The sequence below is a fragment of the Microcebus murinus genome, chromosome 4 (genome assembly GCF_040939455.1).
Source record: "Microcebus murinus isolate Inina chromosome 4, M.murinus_Inina_mat1.0, whole genome shotgun sequence".
Classification (NCBI taxonomy): Eukaryota; Metazoa; Chordata; class Mammalia; order Primates; family Cheirogaleidae; genus Microcebus; species Microcebus murinus.
Window position 1 is genome coordinate 30,631,860 of NC_134107.1, and position 16,140 is coordinate 30,647,999.

At 42.5% G+C, this 16,140-nt stretch overlaps 1 protein-coding gene across 3 annotated transcripts in view; it reads left to right on the top strand.

Annotated features, from left to right (window-relative positions):
- Positions 1–16,140, top strand: part of SLC1A2 (solute carrier family 1 member 2) — a 145,026-nt gene that overhangs the window by 93,514 nt on the left and 35,372 nt on the right. For all 3 annotated transcript variants that reach the window (XM_012755408.3, XM_020286515.2, XM_012755409.2), the window contains exons 6-7: positions 4,075–4,201; positions 13,410–13,643. In XM_012755408.3, coding sequence (XP_012610862.1) covers positions 4,075–4,201; positions 13,410–13,643 — 361 coding nt within the window. The remainder of the gene's footprint in view (positions 1–4,074; positions 4,202–13,409; positions 13,644–16,140) is intronic.

The window sequence follows — 16,140 nt, forward strand, 5'->3', positions numbered from 1 at the left end:
CCATGTTCTTAAGTGGCACATCCATTGCATTTTTTAAGCATTTTTTTTTAGCTGCTCCTATGTTACCAGTGCTATGAGGGGTGTGGGGGCTAGACCACGGAGCCCTTGCAGTCTGTAAACAAATGCAGTGCCACCGGGATTGTCAGGTGTTGGAGTAGGTGCAAAAGGGCTTTACAGATGATCTTATTTAACTTTCTGGGATCCCAGGGAGCCCTTTCCCTGAGCCCAGCGCCTTCTTAGCATGCCATCCCAGAGTGTGCAGTGGAGCAGCCTGGAATTGGGATCCTGTATGGACCACTTACTGATTATCTGACCTTGGGCAAGTTGCTCCACTCCTCTGAGCCTTGTTTATAAAATGGACATGGGCTTGGCATCTGTTTTGTAGGTTGTTGGATTAAATGAGATTGTGCATACAAAGCACAATTGTCCATGCCATGTGCATAGAGCTATGGTCATTATGAAAGTGGAGGAACAGCTGAGGAGCTCCATAAAAAGCACCCCCAGGGGACAGAGATTTCCCATCCTGCAAGTGGCTCCAGTTTGCTCAGTTTCCTGCCCCCCACCCACAGTGAGTCCACTTCCCTCCATAACCCCATCCACCATCAAAATATCAAAATGGTGTCCCCAAGGCAAGAAATAGGGACATTTGGCCAAGACCCGGGAAGAATGAGGACTCTGGATGGATGATGTTTATCCATCCAAGTGAGATTTCTAAGGGCTCAGGTGATAGCTATTTCGAAATGGATGAGCTCAGTGGTCCTCTCTATCCTTTGTCACCTAAAATACCAATTCTTTTGTCTCCTTAGTTGGGTTGCCAGATAAATACAGGATATCCAGTTAAATTTGAATTTTAGATAAATAACAAATAATTTTTTAGTCTATGTCCCAAATATTGCATGGGACATACTAATACTAAAAAAATAAATTATTTATTGTTGATCTGAACTTCAAAAAGTAATTGAGTGTCCTGTTTGTTGGTTCTTTATTTGGTAACCCCTACTCCTTACCCATCCAGAATGGTGCAGAGAAAAGGTAGAGGGAGCAGCATTGCCCAGCCACTGAGAAGCAGACGCAGATCTTTCTTGTTTGTCCTGAAAGGAAGCAGGTTGCGTAAGTGAGAATGAGGGAGGAGATAAGCCGACCAGGTTGCCAGGCAATGGAAGATCAATAAACATTGTTACTAATCCACCAGTGGGAAGTGAGAGACAGAAGGATGGAAGAGAAAGAAGGAGAGTTCCTCTGAGAAAGAGGTTTTGTGAATATCCTCAGCATTCACCTGTGAGCAGATATCTCTGCCCAGATGTCTGTAACACCCTTTCAGGACCTTCCCAACTCCCACCCGGTCCCTTCTGCTTGGTCATAACTTAAGACTCTACTGTCCTTGTCGTCTTCATACTCAAGAGGAGGTCGAGGCCATGAGTAATGGGGCCAGGGCTTTGGAGTGAATCATTCAAAGACTTTCCTGGTCATTTCCAGAGTCTTGGTGGATTCTGGGATGTCACATGACCTTTGGTCGTCCTGGGAGTTTCAACACAACTCACTACTCTCTCAACTCCAGCGACCAAGTCTAAGAGGGCTTTGTTCACATGAAACACCCCCGTTCCAGTGAGTGATTTCAGTTAGGCAATGTTTACAGAGGGAAATAACCAGCTGAACATGGGTTTCCATCCAAGTGCAGATCAAGGCGCTGGAAAGCCAAGGGAAGTTAGATTGTTGAGAAACTTCCCATTTACAAATCATGGCTGAAATAAGGTTCTTTCCATAATTTTCCAAAGGCAGAGATGGTGGCCTTTCTTTGTTGTTTAGTTTTTCTGTCTTTCTATTTTTTTGGCTTTGGAAAGTCCCCGGGACTAAGCATATAGTAAGCGAGACACAACTGTAGCCCTGGCCTTCTACTTCTGTAAGGACCTGTTTCTCCCCCACAAAACCTCCAGAACCAATTCTAGGCTCCACCTTAATCCAAACTGCTTAAATCAATTCCAATTTCTCTTTAAAAACCTACCTCCTGCGCTCACAGATCCTGCCAGTTTCTGCTGACACCTAGGGGAGCTCTTTCGTTTCAGTTCTTGGGACCTTGAGACCTTGTGTATTTTCCCTTAAAATTTTGTAAATGGAATTAACCAAGTAATCCCAGTATTCTCAGCCATAATATTGAGATTGATTCTTTTTTATTACCCACCTAGCAAAGACTTCCCCATGGGCTTAAAAGAAGGACTTATGAGTAACCCGAAATTGATTTCATACATTACTACAGAACTAGCCCACTATGTCCTGGATCTAATCTTAACCAAGCTTTTAACTTTCCTAGGCCAATAACTCACCTGTGAAGTCATTTGTCAAGTTTTCTGGCCCAGAGCTAAAAAGGGAGATATTAAATACCAGGTATTAACAATCCTGAGCACAAGTGCTAGATTCTTTTTGCTGAAGACAGAAAGGATCCAGCAGAGGGTAGTTAAACAATCTGGGGTGATATGTGCTTGGTATAGACAGGTGAATGGGTTAGGTGACTGGAGAATGAGTAAAGTCACAGGTTCAGAGAAAAAGAACTCACTTTTAAGAGAATCAAATTATAATGCTATGATTTACCTGCTACAAGTCAAGAATACAGGTATAACTAGACACAATAGGAAACCAGATATAATAGGGAAGAAGTGGATTAGTTCTGCCAAACTGGGATAGGGTAGGTGTGGAGAAAAGGTGGGAGGGGGAGGGAAGAGAAGATGGTCTGTACTTCAGAGTCAGAGAAAAAGTCAGGTGGGCAAGCAAAGACCTGTAGCCAAGGGTGTACCAATATTGATTTAGGGGCCGTGAAAGTAGTCAGAATTGGGGCCTCAAGACTGGCAACACTTGGTCATGGGTCAAGGAGCATATTGTGATTGACGCTCAGAAATCCAGGCAGCCCCCAGGTACACAGTGTGCCCCAGTAGTTGCGTGGGCTGGGGGGTGACTCCAGGCCTGAGGCTGAGGTACTGAGAAGGACCAACTGGCACAGAGAGAAGAGAAAAGCCAGGCTTAGCCTTGGAGGAACTGAAGTGTAGGGCAGCTTCCCAGGACCTTGGGCACCGGGGATGGGGCAAAGCCACACAGATATGAGACTCAAGGTTGGGTATTGGAATTAGTCCAAGACTTGGCACAGTCTGATGCTGACATTAGAGGTCAGGATCCTAGCTCCTCAAATGCTTCCTGCCTGGGGTTAGGATTTACCCGGAGGCTGGGGTAGGGATGAACTTAGATAAAAGTCAAAGTTGACAAGTGAAGGAAAAAGAGAGCTGAAAGGCTAGGAACTTCGAGAATCTGACAATGAAGTCCATGTTGTCTTTATGATCCTGAAAAATATAAATAAAATTTAAAAAGAAAGCATTCTTAGCATTCTGACCATTAAAAGAATTATGACAAATTCATAAGTAATAGGTTAAATTCAAACAAACAGAGTAAATTGGAGTTTCCCAACTTGTCTTGGATTTCTTATTGCTTTCCATTTTATTATTTAATATTCCTCTTCCCCCTCATGTTAGGTGTGCAGCAGTAAAAAAAAAAAATCACATTTAGGATTTTCCTAGTGGGAAACATACCAGCCATGTATTAATTTGAGATAACATCAGAACAATCTAGACATAACCTAGCAAAGACTTTATTGGCTAATTGGTCTCTGCTATTCCAATATTGGCTCCAAAGTTCACATGGAAATCCCCAAGTCCCAACAGGCCTTTCCAAGGCTTGTTAATTTGTGTAATGATAGAATCTGCTTACACGTGGTCTCCCATGATTTCATAAGTGAGGGGAGAGAGAAGACAGCACCTTTTAGTTTAGAGTGAAAATGAATTCATTTTCTTCAAGGAACTAACACCGCTTGCAGTTTAACTTGGTCATGTGGAAAATGTTAAATAAAGCCACAATTATCCAGGGAAAAGTTACTTTCAGTGTGAAATAAAATGCTTTTCTCTTTTCATGCCTAATTCATAGGATAACCCACGGCGAGAACATGGCTCCGTAGGTCGGGAATGGTAAAGAATGAGGGGAAAGGAAAATACATACTTTATAATTTCCTTCTGTGTAATGTGATTCACCCAACAGGTCTGATAGGGTTTTTCATTGCTTTTGGCATCGCCATGGGGAAGATGGGCGAGCAGGCCAAGCTGATGGTGGAATTCTTCAACATTTTGAATGAGATCGTAATGAAGTTAGTGATCATGATCATGTGGTAAGTGGGCTTGTTCTTACTTCCTCTTTGTGGGGGTATGAGAAGTCCCTGGGGTCCTCAGGGGATGCTGGAGCCGTCTGAGCAGGAAAGAGTGGGCATGGACTAGTCAAATGGCACTCCAGAAAAACTTTGAGAAAGGGATGAAAATCTCTTTCTTGGTGCTTCCCTTAGAACAGGGGTTAGCAAAGTATGGCCCTTGGGCCAAATCTGATCAGCCATCTGTTTTGTAGGGCCAGCAAGTTAAGAATGGGTTTTATGGTTTTGTGTCTTGTCTTCCTTAGTTCAGGCTGCTATAACAAAGAACCACTGGCTGGATGACTTAAAAACAACAGAAATTTATTTCTCATAGTTCTGGAGGCTGGAAGTCCAAGATCAGGGTGCCGGTATGGTCGGGTTCTGACAAGGGCCTCTTCCAGGTTGCAGATGGCTGACTTCTTATCGTACCTCCAATTGGAAAGAGAGCGAGAGACCTCTCTGGGGTCTTCTTTGGAAGAGCATTGTCCTAGTCCATTTTGGCTGCTGTAAAACAAATACCATAGATCAGGTGACTTATAAACAGTAGAAATTTATTGTTGACCATTCTGGAGGCTGGCAAGTCAAAGATCAAGGCACTAGCAGATTTGGTGTTTGGTGAGGGCCCATTCTTCATAGATGACTCCTTCATGTGTGTCCTCACATGGTAGAGAGGGCAAAAAGGTTCCCTCAAGCCTCTTTTATTGAGATCACTAATTCTAGTAATGAGGGCAGAGCCCCCCTGACCTAATCACCTCCTGGATGGCCCACCTCTTGACACCACTGCACTGGGCAACATATGAATTTGAGGGGGACACAAACGTTCAGTCCATTGCAAGAAATAAAAAACAAAAATCAAAAGAAGAATAATATTCCATGACACATAAAAATTATATAAAATTCATATTCAGTGCCCATAAATCAAATTTAATTGAAATAGAGCCGTACCCATTTGTTTACATATTGCCTGTCACTGATTTCATATTGTAATGGCAAAGTTTGATAGTTGCCACTGAGACTATATAGCCCAAAAAACCTGAAGTATTTACCATCTGGCTCTTTACATTAAAAAAAAATGTTTGCTGATCCCTGCCCTAGAAGAAAAGAAAAAGAGACAAGCTTGGAAAACCAATCAGCAATACCGAAGATGAGCAGTATTAGAGACACAAAGATGAATCCAAGATACCAGGGACATGGCATGACCCAGGGAGTGTGTGGGAACCACTGCTCCAATATTCTGGTGTCCAAAAGCAATGTCTTAGACATGGGTTTCTCATGACTCATATAGAAGAGAAAACAGGCAGTTGTTAGGGCATGCACACAAAAATGAAATTGCAGGGGATGTGCTGGAACTCTAATTGCTCTTGGAAACCTGGTCTCATGCTCGGGTTTTACAGAAGGGAACACTGTGGTCCGGAGACACTAAATTGTGATTCTTTCACCATTATCATGATCATTGCTGTAATAAAAACTCTCATTTATTTATTTCCTTTTACCTGCCAAGAGCCATGAAAGGTGCTTAATATCTATCAAATGTAATCCCAACAACCCTGCAAAGATGGTATTATTATTCCCATTTTATAGAAAATTCAACTGGGGCTCATTGTGGGGAATTAACTTGCTAAGATGATACAGCTAAGAAAAGGAATAGCTGGAGTTTATATTGGTATCAAAATCCTTGATGCATAAGTGATACGCTTTTTTGTTTAAATTGTCTAAGCCTGTGGTCCCCAACCCCCAGGCAGCAGACCACTACCCTTTAGGGCTACCCTGCCATGAGGCTTAGGAGGAGCAGGCAGGGGCACAGCAGGACGGGAGCTGCAGGCAAGTGAACAGAGCTTCATCTGTATTTACACCCCCTCCCCATCACTCTCATCACTGCCTGAGCTCTGCCTCCCCACCCCCCCCACCATGGAAAAATTGACTTTCATGAAACCAGTCCCTGGTGCCAAAAAGGCTGGGGACTGCTGGTCTAAACAATATCATCTCCACTTTATTTTGTGTATGTTTATAGTCAGTGGTTCTAAAATGTAAGGCAGCCCAAGAGAGCATGAGTCCCCACTTCCTCATTAAGGAAAGTGTGTCACCTTCAGTCTCTGGAACCTTCTGGGGTCCCGTATCTATCAGACAGCTTTTTCCATGCATTTGTTTCAGACTCCTAGGATGGTCCCGTTTGTCTGCTTAGAAAAGAATAAAACCACTATCAGACCAAGTCCCATCTGTGCTCTGTTTTCCTTCTGCAGGAACTCTGGGCTGCACGTTGCCCTCTGCATGTCCCCGGCCCGGCCACCTTCTCCCCACTCCTCCTCTGATGTGTTCCCAGCTTTCCCTAGGTGCCTTCCATTGCCTTCCACTGACATTCTAGCTGCTCTTTGTCTTCTCCCTTTCCCTGCCTCTCACCCCACATCATACGGGCAGAAATCTGTTCTTCACTTATCTTTTATCATCACAGAACCAAATGCAGTGATGTGCCTGTAGTCAGTTCTTACTAAAGCTGCGGGAATGAGTGGCATAGCTGAAAGCGCCAGAATTTCTGATCCAGGAGATGTTCCTCAGGATTTCATGAACCATATTTAAGAGACCTGGCTTGTTAAGATCATTGTTTTATGGTGCTTTTAAAACACAGAAAGGATGCTAGTAAAATAATATGTTCTCTTTTATTATTGTACCGATTCTTCAGCTTCCCAGGCAATGTTAGGTTTCTGAATATTTCTTCTGAATGAAGATTTAAGGTAACATAGTGGTGCTGTAAAAAAATATTTTTAAGTCCTTCCGATCCATCTGAGTCTGTTAGGAATTTAATAAATGATAATACATAAAGCAGAATAGGGCTCTTGGTTAAATATTGGGATCTTCCTTGTTTCCTAGAATTTCTAGCAGGATGTTCATCCTTACTGTAACACGTCGCCCATGTTTCTGTAACATGATGCCAACGACGTGGGCAGTGTATCGATTCCTTCCTGGAGTCATTTCTACAAAACTCTTGCAGGAAATGGAATCTTCTAGGAACGATCAGATGAGTCAGTGGGATAAAGTGTAGCCCCCCTTCTCCCAAGGCATGGAGGTTGGTGTGGATGAAGAAGTGTCTTATTCACAGAAAACAAAACTCCTAAAGATTTAGTGTCCTATTCTAGGGGATGAAGAGCCGCTGTGAGGCAGGAATGAGGCCCGTGGAATGATTCCTGACATCTGTTGGTTACCTCATTGAGACAGAGTCAGGAGTGCACTGCATGATGTGAGATGCCAATTCTATACGTTTCTTTCATTTTTTAGTTCTGTGGTCCCCAATCCCTGGGGCCACAGGCTGGTACCAGTCTGTAGCCTGTTAGAAACCGGGCCACACAGCAGTAGGCAAGCGGCTGGTGAGCAAATGGAGCTTCATCTGTATTAACAGCCGCACCCCATCACTCACATCACCGCCTGAGCTCCGCCTCCTGTCAGATCATCAGGGGCATTAGATTCTCATAGGAGCACGAACCCTACTGCAAACTGCACATGTGAGGGATCTAGGTTGCATGCTCCTCATGAGAATCTGATGCCTGATGATCTGAGGTGGAGCTGGGGTGGTGATGCTAGCCCTGGGGAGTGGCTGCAAATACAGATCATCATTAGCAGGGAGGTCTCACTGCACAGTAAATGCAATGTCCTTGAATCATCCCAAAGCCATCCCCCACCACCTGGTCCGTGGAAAAATTGTCTTCCATGAAACCAGTCCCTGATGCCAAAAAAGGTTGGGGACTGCTGCTTTTTTGCTAATGATGTTAACCTGCTAATAAGCAGCTTCTGGGTAAAACAGCCAATCACTCTTTAACTGACCTCTCAAAGCTGAAACAATCGGAATACTTTTGCACTCTTTTCTATGAATAGTAATAATAGCAAAAAAATAACATTTAGGAGATTATAATTATTATTATTGGTAAAGTATAACTTATAATGATTAAATTCTTACTGTATGGTCAGCGCTTTTTCAGTTGCTATACATGTATTACCACATTTATTGTCAAGGAAATTATTATTATTAAATTATAACTGAAATTTACCAAATTCCTATTAAGCTATATGCTTAATATTATTCCAATTACTTTACATGTATTAACTCATATATTCTTCACAATAATACCTAATATAGGTGCTTTTGTTAGCCCATATTCCAGATGAGAAAACTAAGCTCAGAGGTTGACTTGCCCAGTGTTGTGGAGCTGTATGGAGGTGGTAGTGGTATCTGAATCAGTTTCTTTCTCACTTTAGACTGGATTGAATCCATGATGCTCCTACTACAAGGTGTGTGACTTTAGGCAGGTTAGACACTCTACACCCCCACTATCCTCTCTGTAAAATGGGATAATTGTAGAATCCATGTCATAGAGTTGCCACGAGAATTACATAAGATTGTGATCAATAGTCACAGTGCATTTCTTATGTGCTGGGAACTGTCTGAGCATTTTACTTGGATTAGTATGATAGTTATCTGTTATTACCATTGCTATCATTAGTTCTATCTATATCCTTAGCATCTCTGTGTTCTCGAATTCTTCAAGAAGCCTGAAAAACCCTAAATTTGGGGGTGGTTTTCATATCCTCATTCTCTTATAAAGTTCTTTAAAACATTTTTTCAAAATCTGAAAAACTTAAACAGAAAGTAAAACTTTTCATAATCTCACCGCCATAAAAACACAAAGCGAGAAGCAAAATCCCTGCCCACCCTTCCAATTCTCTACTCCAGTAAAGCACCATCCATCCACACTGTTAAAGAAAAAAATCCCATGACACTTGCTGAAGCACGGTAAGGCAGGCTTTATTCAGAAGCGTCACAGTGAGAATAGGGGCTGCAGACAGCAGTGGGATTTTGCAGTGGGGGAGAGAGATCGGGCTCCACTCCAAATACAGCATGAGCAAGTGGGAATTTATAGCCACCGAGTGGGAGGTTGGGGGAGAGGGGGAGTGCTGTGAATGGAAAATTACCAAGAGGAAACATCAGGGGTCAGGGAGTTTCTGGCTAAACCAACCTAACGGGATTCTTGCTTGAGACAGGCCAGGGTGACCCGACATCACTTTGGGGACAGGGGAGGATGAGGAGCCCTATCGGCTATCAAGGGTGATCAGATTTTGAGGGTGGGGATCCCTGCTAAACTGATTTAGCTGGGTTTTTTGTAAAACTGGGTTTTATAAGGAAGTGTCCAGATGGGCCCAGGAGAAGGTTCAGGAGGCTCACTAAAGTTTGATTAAGCAAAGCATCTTTGTCAACCCATCCATCCTTTCATTCAGTGCTAATTCCATTCTGTGCTGGTAATGATTTTAGGCACTAGTGATATAATGGTGAATATGACGGAGAAAGGTTCCTGCCGTGGTGGAGCTTATGATAGGGAGCAAACAGGAATTCAGATGGTAGTCAGTGCCACAGAGACAATAAAACAGGGCCGTGGGGTAGAGAGGGATAGCGCTGGCGTGGGCAGATGATGGCCACATGGCGCTGTCTGGGAAGGTGACTTTGAGGAAGACCTGCAGGGTGAAAGGCAGGCAGCTTGGTGAAGACTTGAGGGGAGAATGTTCCAGGAGGAGGAAACGGCAAACGGAAAGGTTTTTTTAGGTCAGAGCAGAGGTCTGGAGAGGCTGGAGGTGGTTGGTTGGTGAGAGGGCCCTGCAGGCCACCATGATGGGTTGGAGTTTATTTGCTTGCAAAAGGAAGTCCCTGGAGGGGTGATAAGCCTCGAGGTTGTACAAACTGATTTTCACTCTGTCCTGATGAAAACTTCTAATCCACGCATGGTAGCTCTCAGCAAAAGTCACTCTTTGGGCAGCCAGAATACCTATCCCCACGTGGATTGGGAAAAATGGAGATTTGTGTTGCTTACAGAGCCTGAGTACAGACAGCACCTTTAGGCAACTCTGGGGATGTGTTTTTAACTCTGTTGAGAGGCTATTACAATTCTGCCTTCTTTGGGGATCTGTCCCAAACTGGCAAACTGACCTTGCTATTGGACATGTGTGGGACAGAACCAGGGTGGCTTCCCTGCAGGACTGAGGAAGTCCCTCAGCTGATCGCCATTCTAATATCTGTCTCACCATCTGTTCTGGGCCTGCAAGTCCCAAATTAATTACTTCAGTAGATTAAGACCTCAAAGGTCTTGAATAAATTAGAGCTAATGTAAATGGTTTCCAAAAGCTAATCAAGTAACATCTGCATATTGCCAGTTGCAGATAAGATTTTTGTTGTTTGAAATATTGGCTTCCAAACACATCAGAATGATTTGGGGTACTTGTTTAAGATATAAATTCCCCAAGTCAGCTCTGGGAAGTTCTGACTCCATAGGTATGTGGTGAGCCAAGGGAAATTGCGTTGTTGACAGACAGCTGGGGGATTTTGATGCAGGTGGCCCATGAGTGCAGAGACACTAACTGAGTTCTGGGGACTCCTGTGATGTGGCTGAATTTGTGTTTGTGGAGTTGAGACCAGTTCTGGGAGGGGCGTCTTGGTGGGATCTCTGGGCTGGCAAGGGCTGAGGTACAAAGGGGGTAGAGGCTAAAGTGGACAGAGCAGTAAGCAAGACTCAACAGGCTGGTCCTGGATGAATCAGGTGCCTGGAAAACCATGCACAGAACTGAGAGCAGGACCAGTCTAAGAGCAGCATGGCGGCCATTCCCTCTCCCTAACTCTATAGTCACATCCTTCTAATATAGAAACCAACCAACAAGTACTGGGGACCATTTGGCTTCAGAACTCTCAGTGGGGCCCTCAGCTTCTTTATGCACTTTGGTTTGTGTGCTTTATCTCAGGAGCTTTCAGTGGTGAGCATGAATGCTGGGCACTTGCCCTTTATTTTCCATGGAATGCCATTTTCAATGAGATAAGTCATTGATTTGGAAACCCAGGAACTCAGAAGCCTCAGAACTCATGCTTTTCCCAGCTAGCTGAGTGCCCTAGAGGTAAACTGTTACTTCTCTCTAGTTCCTTTGTCTCTGGCCCAAGTGCACCAGGGGGACTGTGTAGCGGGTCTTCCTTGGCAAAGATCCTTGAAAACATTTTCTCTCCATTCTACAAACTGTCCAGAAGAGAAGGAAAATTGAATGGCACCCCAAAACAGCTTGTATTTGTATTTTTCTAGACCTGTTTAATTTTTCTAGACATCTTGGGAAAGAATTAATCTCTTGGTTTATGAAGATAAATGCCTTTTGGCTTTTGGGGAAGGTGCATTATGCTCAGTTATTTACAGTCTCAGTAAACAAAAGTCTGGCCCCTGAGACCACCCTGCTAGTGTGAGATGTTGTGCCCATGGGCACACCAGGAGAATGCAGAACGGCAGGAAAGCTGAGGGTTTCATGACATGACAGCAGGTTTGTCTCAGACGCTCCAGTGTCGAGGGAAGCAGTCCTCGGACACGGCCAGCCTGCGCCCCAGGGAGAGGACGAGGAGAAGCTTCAGGCTCCATGCTCATCTGGGAAGAGAGTAGCTGTGCTGATGTTTTAACTAATTAATGTTTTAACTAATTACTATCGGTTACAAATCAGTTCTTTCAGGCTCAGTTTCCTCTTGAGAGAATATTTTTTCCCTATAAAAACATCTGCAGTTGAGTAGCCCATGAGATGTTCTAGAAAGCCTCACTAACTGAGTCCTGACTCATGAAGCGTGGATGACAAGAGGACATGGGGTATATGTGTGAGAAAGGGACCTACAAGGGATTCCTTTGTTGGGAGTCAGAGAACTAATAATGGCACTGGCAGGGGTGGGGCAAGGGAGTTTTGAGCAGTGTGCACTGTGCGTGTCCACAGCAACCCTGTGAGGTTGGAGTCAGCCTTTCTGAGCCTTGACGTTCTTGCCTGCAAAAATGGGAACAAGCCACTAAGCAAGATCATATAGCTGGTAAGTGACAGGACAAGCTCCATGTCTCACCTAGTTATATACAGGGCTCTCCTCTACTCTGCACATTTTCTCTTTAATCTAGGAAACAAAGACTTGCTCTGGGAACAATTGCAAAAAAAATAGTCTGTTTGGGTGTCCCTCTCATTTTCCTGACTCCCTGACCCCTGTTGGGAGCCTTCTCTGAAGACTGCAGTTTCCCCATAGTCTTTTTCCCAAGTATGTTCAGAATTTTTAGTAAGATATCAAGCTTCCCACAAACACTATCATTTCAGTCAGAAACTGTCACAAGCTGAACAAATTCATGCCCTAGCAACACCACGTTGGATAACAAGGAGGATGTTGCCAAACATGTGAAGAATAGAACAAGACGAGAGAGAAAATGGTTAGCTTTCCCCAAGAGTGAGGACAGAAATAGTTCCCAAGCGCTGTATGAAATAATAGGACACAAATTGCTTGTCTTCAAAGAGCTATGACTTCTCACTAAAGGGAAGTGGTGTGTCTTGGTGAGGAAAATCCCCCAGTTGTGGAGTTTCACAGATCTGAGATTGTTCTTCTCTTATTTCCTGGTTTCGTGGTCTTGGGCTGATTATTTAACTTTTCTAAACCTCAGTTTCCTTATTTGCCAAATAGGAATAATGTGGTAAGAATTAAGTCAGGCATTGAGTGTGCAGCTCTCACCATAGGGCTTGAAGCACAATGAATAATAGTGAGTAGTATTGTCAGAGTAAGCATGGAAAAAATACTTTCGGACTTAGAAGTAATAAAACTACATTTCTCTAAATGTACTTTTTGGCTCAGACTGGTTTTTTATTTTGGCATCTCTCTTTTATTTTAATATATTCTCTATCTTTTAAGGCAAAAACAATGCAAGTCTACAACCCCACTAGTTTATAGCTTTCTGTAAAGCTCAGAAGTTATCTATAAATGTCTAGGCTGGAGCCAAGAACACAGAAATCAAACAAGATTTCCAGAGACATAACAACATATATCCGGTGTCTCTCAGCTTTTAACTTGGTAGTTACTTAAAAGATGGTACAGCTAAAATATGGTACAGCATGTCTTTTTTTTATTCCTAAAACTCACCTTAACAACCAAGTTTGCATTTGGACTTTTCATCAGAGCAGTTACCACCAGATCCATAAAACAGACTTCAGTTAGGGCAGTCAGCCCAAAGTGGAAAATAACAACTTTTGAATCTCATGGCCCTTTCTCAGTAAAAGTCTTTTTGTTAGGAAAAGCGAAGGGTTTTCCTCAGGGCTCAGAGCCTCAGATTTAAGTTCTGAATCGGATAATGATCTCTTCAATACTGTTTTATTTTTTTTCTTTTGTGTTTTTCAGGTACTCTCCCCTGGGTATCGCCTGCCTAATTTGTGGGAAGATCATTGCAATCAAGGACTTGGAAGTGGTTGCTAGGCAACTGGGGATGTACATGGTAACAGTGATTGTGGGCCTCATCATCCATGGGGGCATCTTTCTCCCCCTGATTTACTTTGTAGTGACCAGGAAAAACCCCTTCTCCTTTTTTGCTGGCATTTTCCAAGCTTGGATCACTGCCCTGGGCACCGCTTCCAGGTAGAGAATACAAGAAATCGCCTTTCTCTCTGCTCACTGCTTTGGTCTCTTTGCCACTTCCTATTTCTCAAAACCCTCCCATCACAAAGTTCAATGAGAACACTTTTCACATATCACTAAAATTTGAAAAGGTGAATGCTTGGCTCCTTCTAGGAACTTCTGAGCCTTGTAATAAACATTTTTGCTGGTATGCAACTGTATTGGAAATAGGATCTCATACTAAAATTTCCAGATGCTATTAATTTGCATGCCTAATTTGCCACATATTAGTTTCGTTTTAAATGTTTTCCAAAGGGATGTGATAGGATACTGTTTGATTAAAATCTCGCCTGTGATTTGGAAAATGTTATCCTAAAATATCACTCTATTGAGGTTTTGGCAAATAATTTTTCAAAAGTAGGAGAACCAGCTTGTACAAGATAAATGATACTATAGGTAAGATTTTTTTTTCAAACAAACAGAAGTCAGCCAAGTCTTTGACCTTGGCATGAACCTCTCTAATGGACCCATTCTGCCCCAGGCTCGACATTGATGAAGAGTCAGTTCCTCCTTCATTACCTAGTTCCAATGCCTGGGTAGCCAAGAGGACCCCAGATTTAGGTAGAGAGAAAAATCATTTTTTTTAATATCACCTTGGACTGAAGTTAGTAGAAACAAACCAAAAAGGAAACAAAAAGAACTACATAAGAAATGCCTTAGAATTTAGAATTTTAAAGACGAGAGAGTTTTATTTTAAGCTTGCAATAGTCATGGTCCGTGGTGGCTGAGATCATAAAACAGGTGGCAGGGAGGCTGAGCAGACTCTGGAACCCATAGCTCATGGCTGGGTCCTTGTTGCAGAGCCTATGACCATACCCTCTGCTAGTGAGGTGGTCACTCTGTGACAGGATGGCCAGGCAGTCAAGTTTTCCATAAGTGACCTAACAGACCACTAGTGGTGACCACCTGAGAAGCCAAGTTATATTTCCATTTTGCAGATCAGTGAGAATTTGGTACTGGTAGAAAACAGAGTTTCAGAAAAGGCTGGGATATATACAACCTTGGGGATCTAGATTCTGCATCCAGTTTCCTAAGATGAAGAGAATCACTTCAAAATTTCCTTTTTTTCTTTCTTGGCCCTTTAAATTTCCTATGGCTAAGTATCTCTGTCTAGAAAGATTCTCTCCATTTGAAGAAAAAGTAAATTTTTGTTTTCAAAAATAAAAACAACCTTGTTTAATGTTATTTTTGTTTTCTGGTTATGAGCACAGTATAATATTTGCTCATTGTGGAAAAGTTCAGGCAGTGAATAAAATTTTGAAGAAGTGCACATGAGCTTCACCAGTTAGTTATGCTATCAGCCAGTGATAATTGCTGGTCACCTTTTAATTGATCCTTAATACATCTTTCTAATTCTTGCTATGTATATATATATATTGTTTTATGAACTGCTAATTTTTATTGGTCAACATACCACAAACTTTAGACTATGGACTTTACTACTATGGTTTTTTTAATTTTTTTTTTATTTGGACAGGGTCTCATTATTTTGCCCAGGCTGGTCTCAAACTCCTGGGCTCAAGCTGATCCTCCTGCCTCAGCCTCCTGAGTAGCTGAGATTACAGGCACCCACCACCATACAGCTTAGAGAATTCTTTTTTTTTTTCTTGCTTATTTGTTTTAAAGATAGGGTCTTACTCTGTTGCCCAGGCTGAAGTGCAGTGGTGTGATCATAGCTCACTGTAGCCTTGCACTCTTGGGTTCTATTATTCAAGTGCATAATAAAGCACTGTGTGTGCTACAATACAAACCCACCCCACCCCTCCCCTAGTGATGTACATTTAAGTCATGTCTATTCAAGAGGGCTGTGACCAACATCCTTATAAATACATCTCTGCAAGGTTGTCTGATGACCCCTCCAGAAAAGTGGAATTTCTAAATCAAGTGTACACATCGACGATTTTGAAACACATCACCATCAATAATAAAATGAATAATAAAAATTCATTATTTTATATTCCTACTAACTGGGTTCGAGAGTGTAACTTTACCTACTCGATAGCATTGGATATTATCAATCACTTTAATGTTTTCCAATCTTATTGGTGAAAAATAGTCTCATTGAATTTGCATATCTTTGATTACTAGTGAGGGGCAACATCTTTCTGTGTTCTTATGGACCATCCTTCCCCTTGGCTCTGCCTCACGAATTGTCCATTAACTTGCTCTATTTCCTGTCGGGTGCTCATCCTTTCCCCATGGGTCTTCAAACTCTGTTTGTGTATAAGAATATTAGCTCACAAGTCACATGTTGCAATTAATGCCCCTCTTCATTTGACATTTGTCTTAAAAATTTATAGTGTTTTTCCTTGCAGAAGTTTTCAATTTGTACTTAGTCAAAGCTGTCAATATTTCTTTAGCATGTAAAATTTAGATTTTGCTCATGGATGTATTTTCTTCCCCAGATTATAAAACATTACTTTGTATTTTCTCCCAATGCCTTTATGGTTTTGATTTT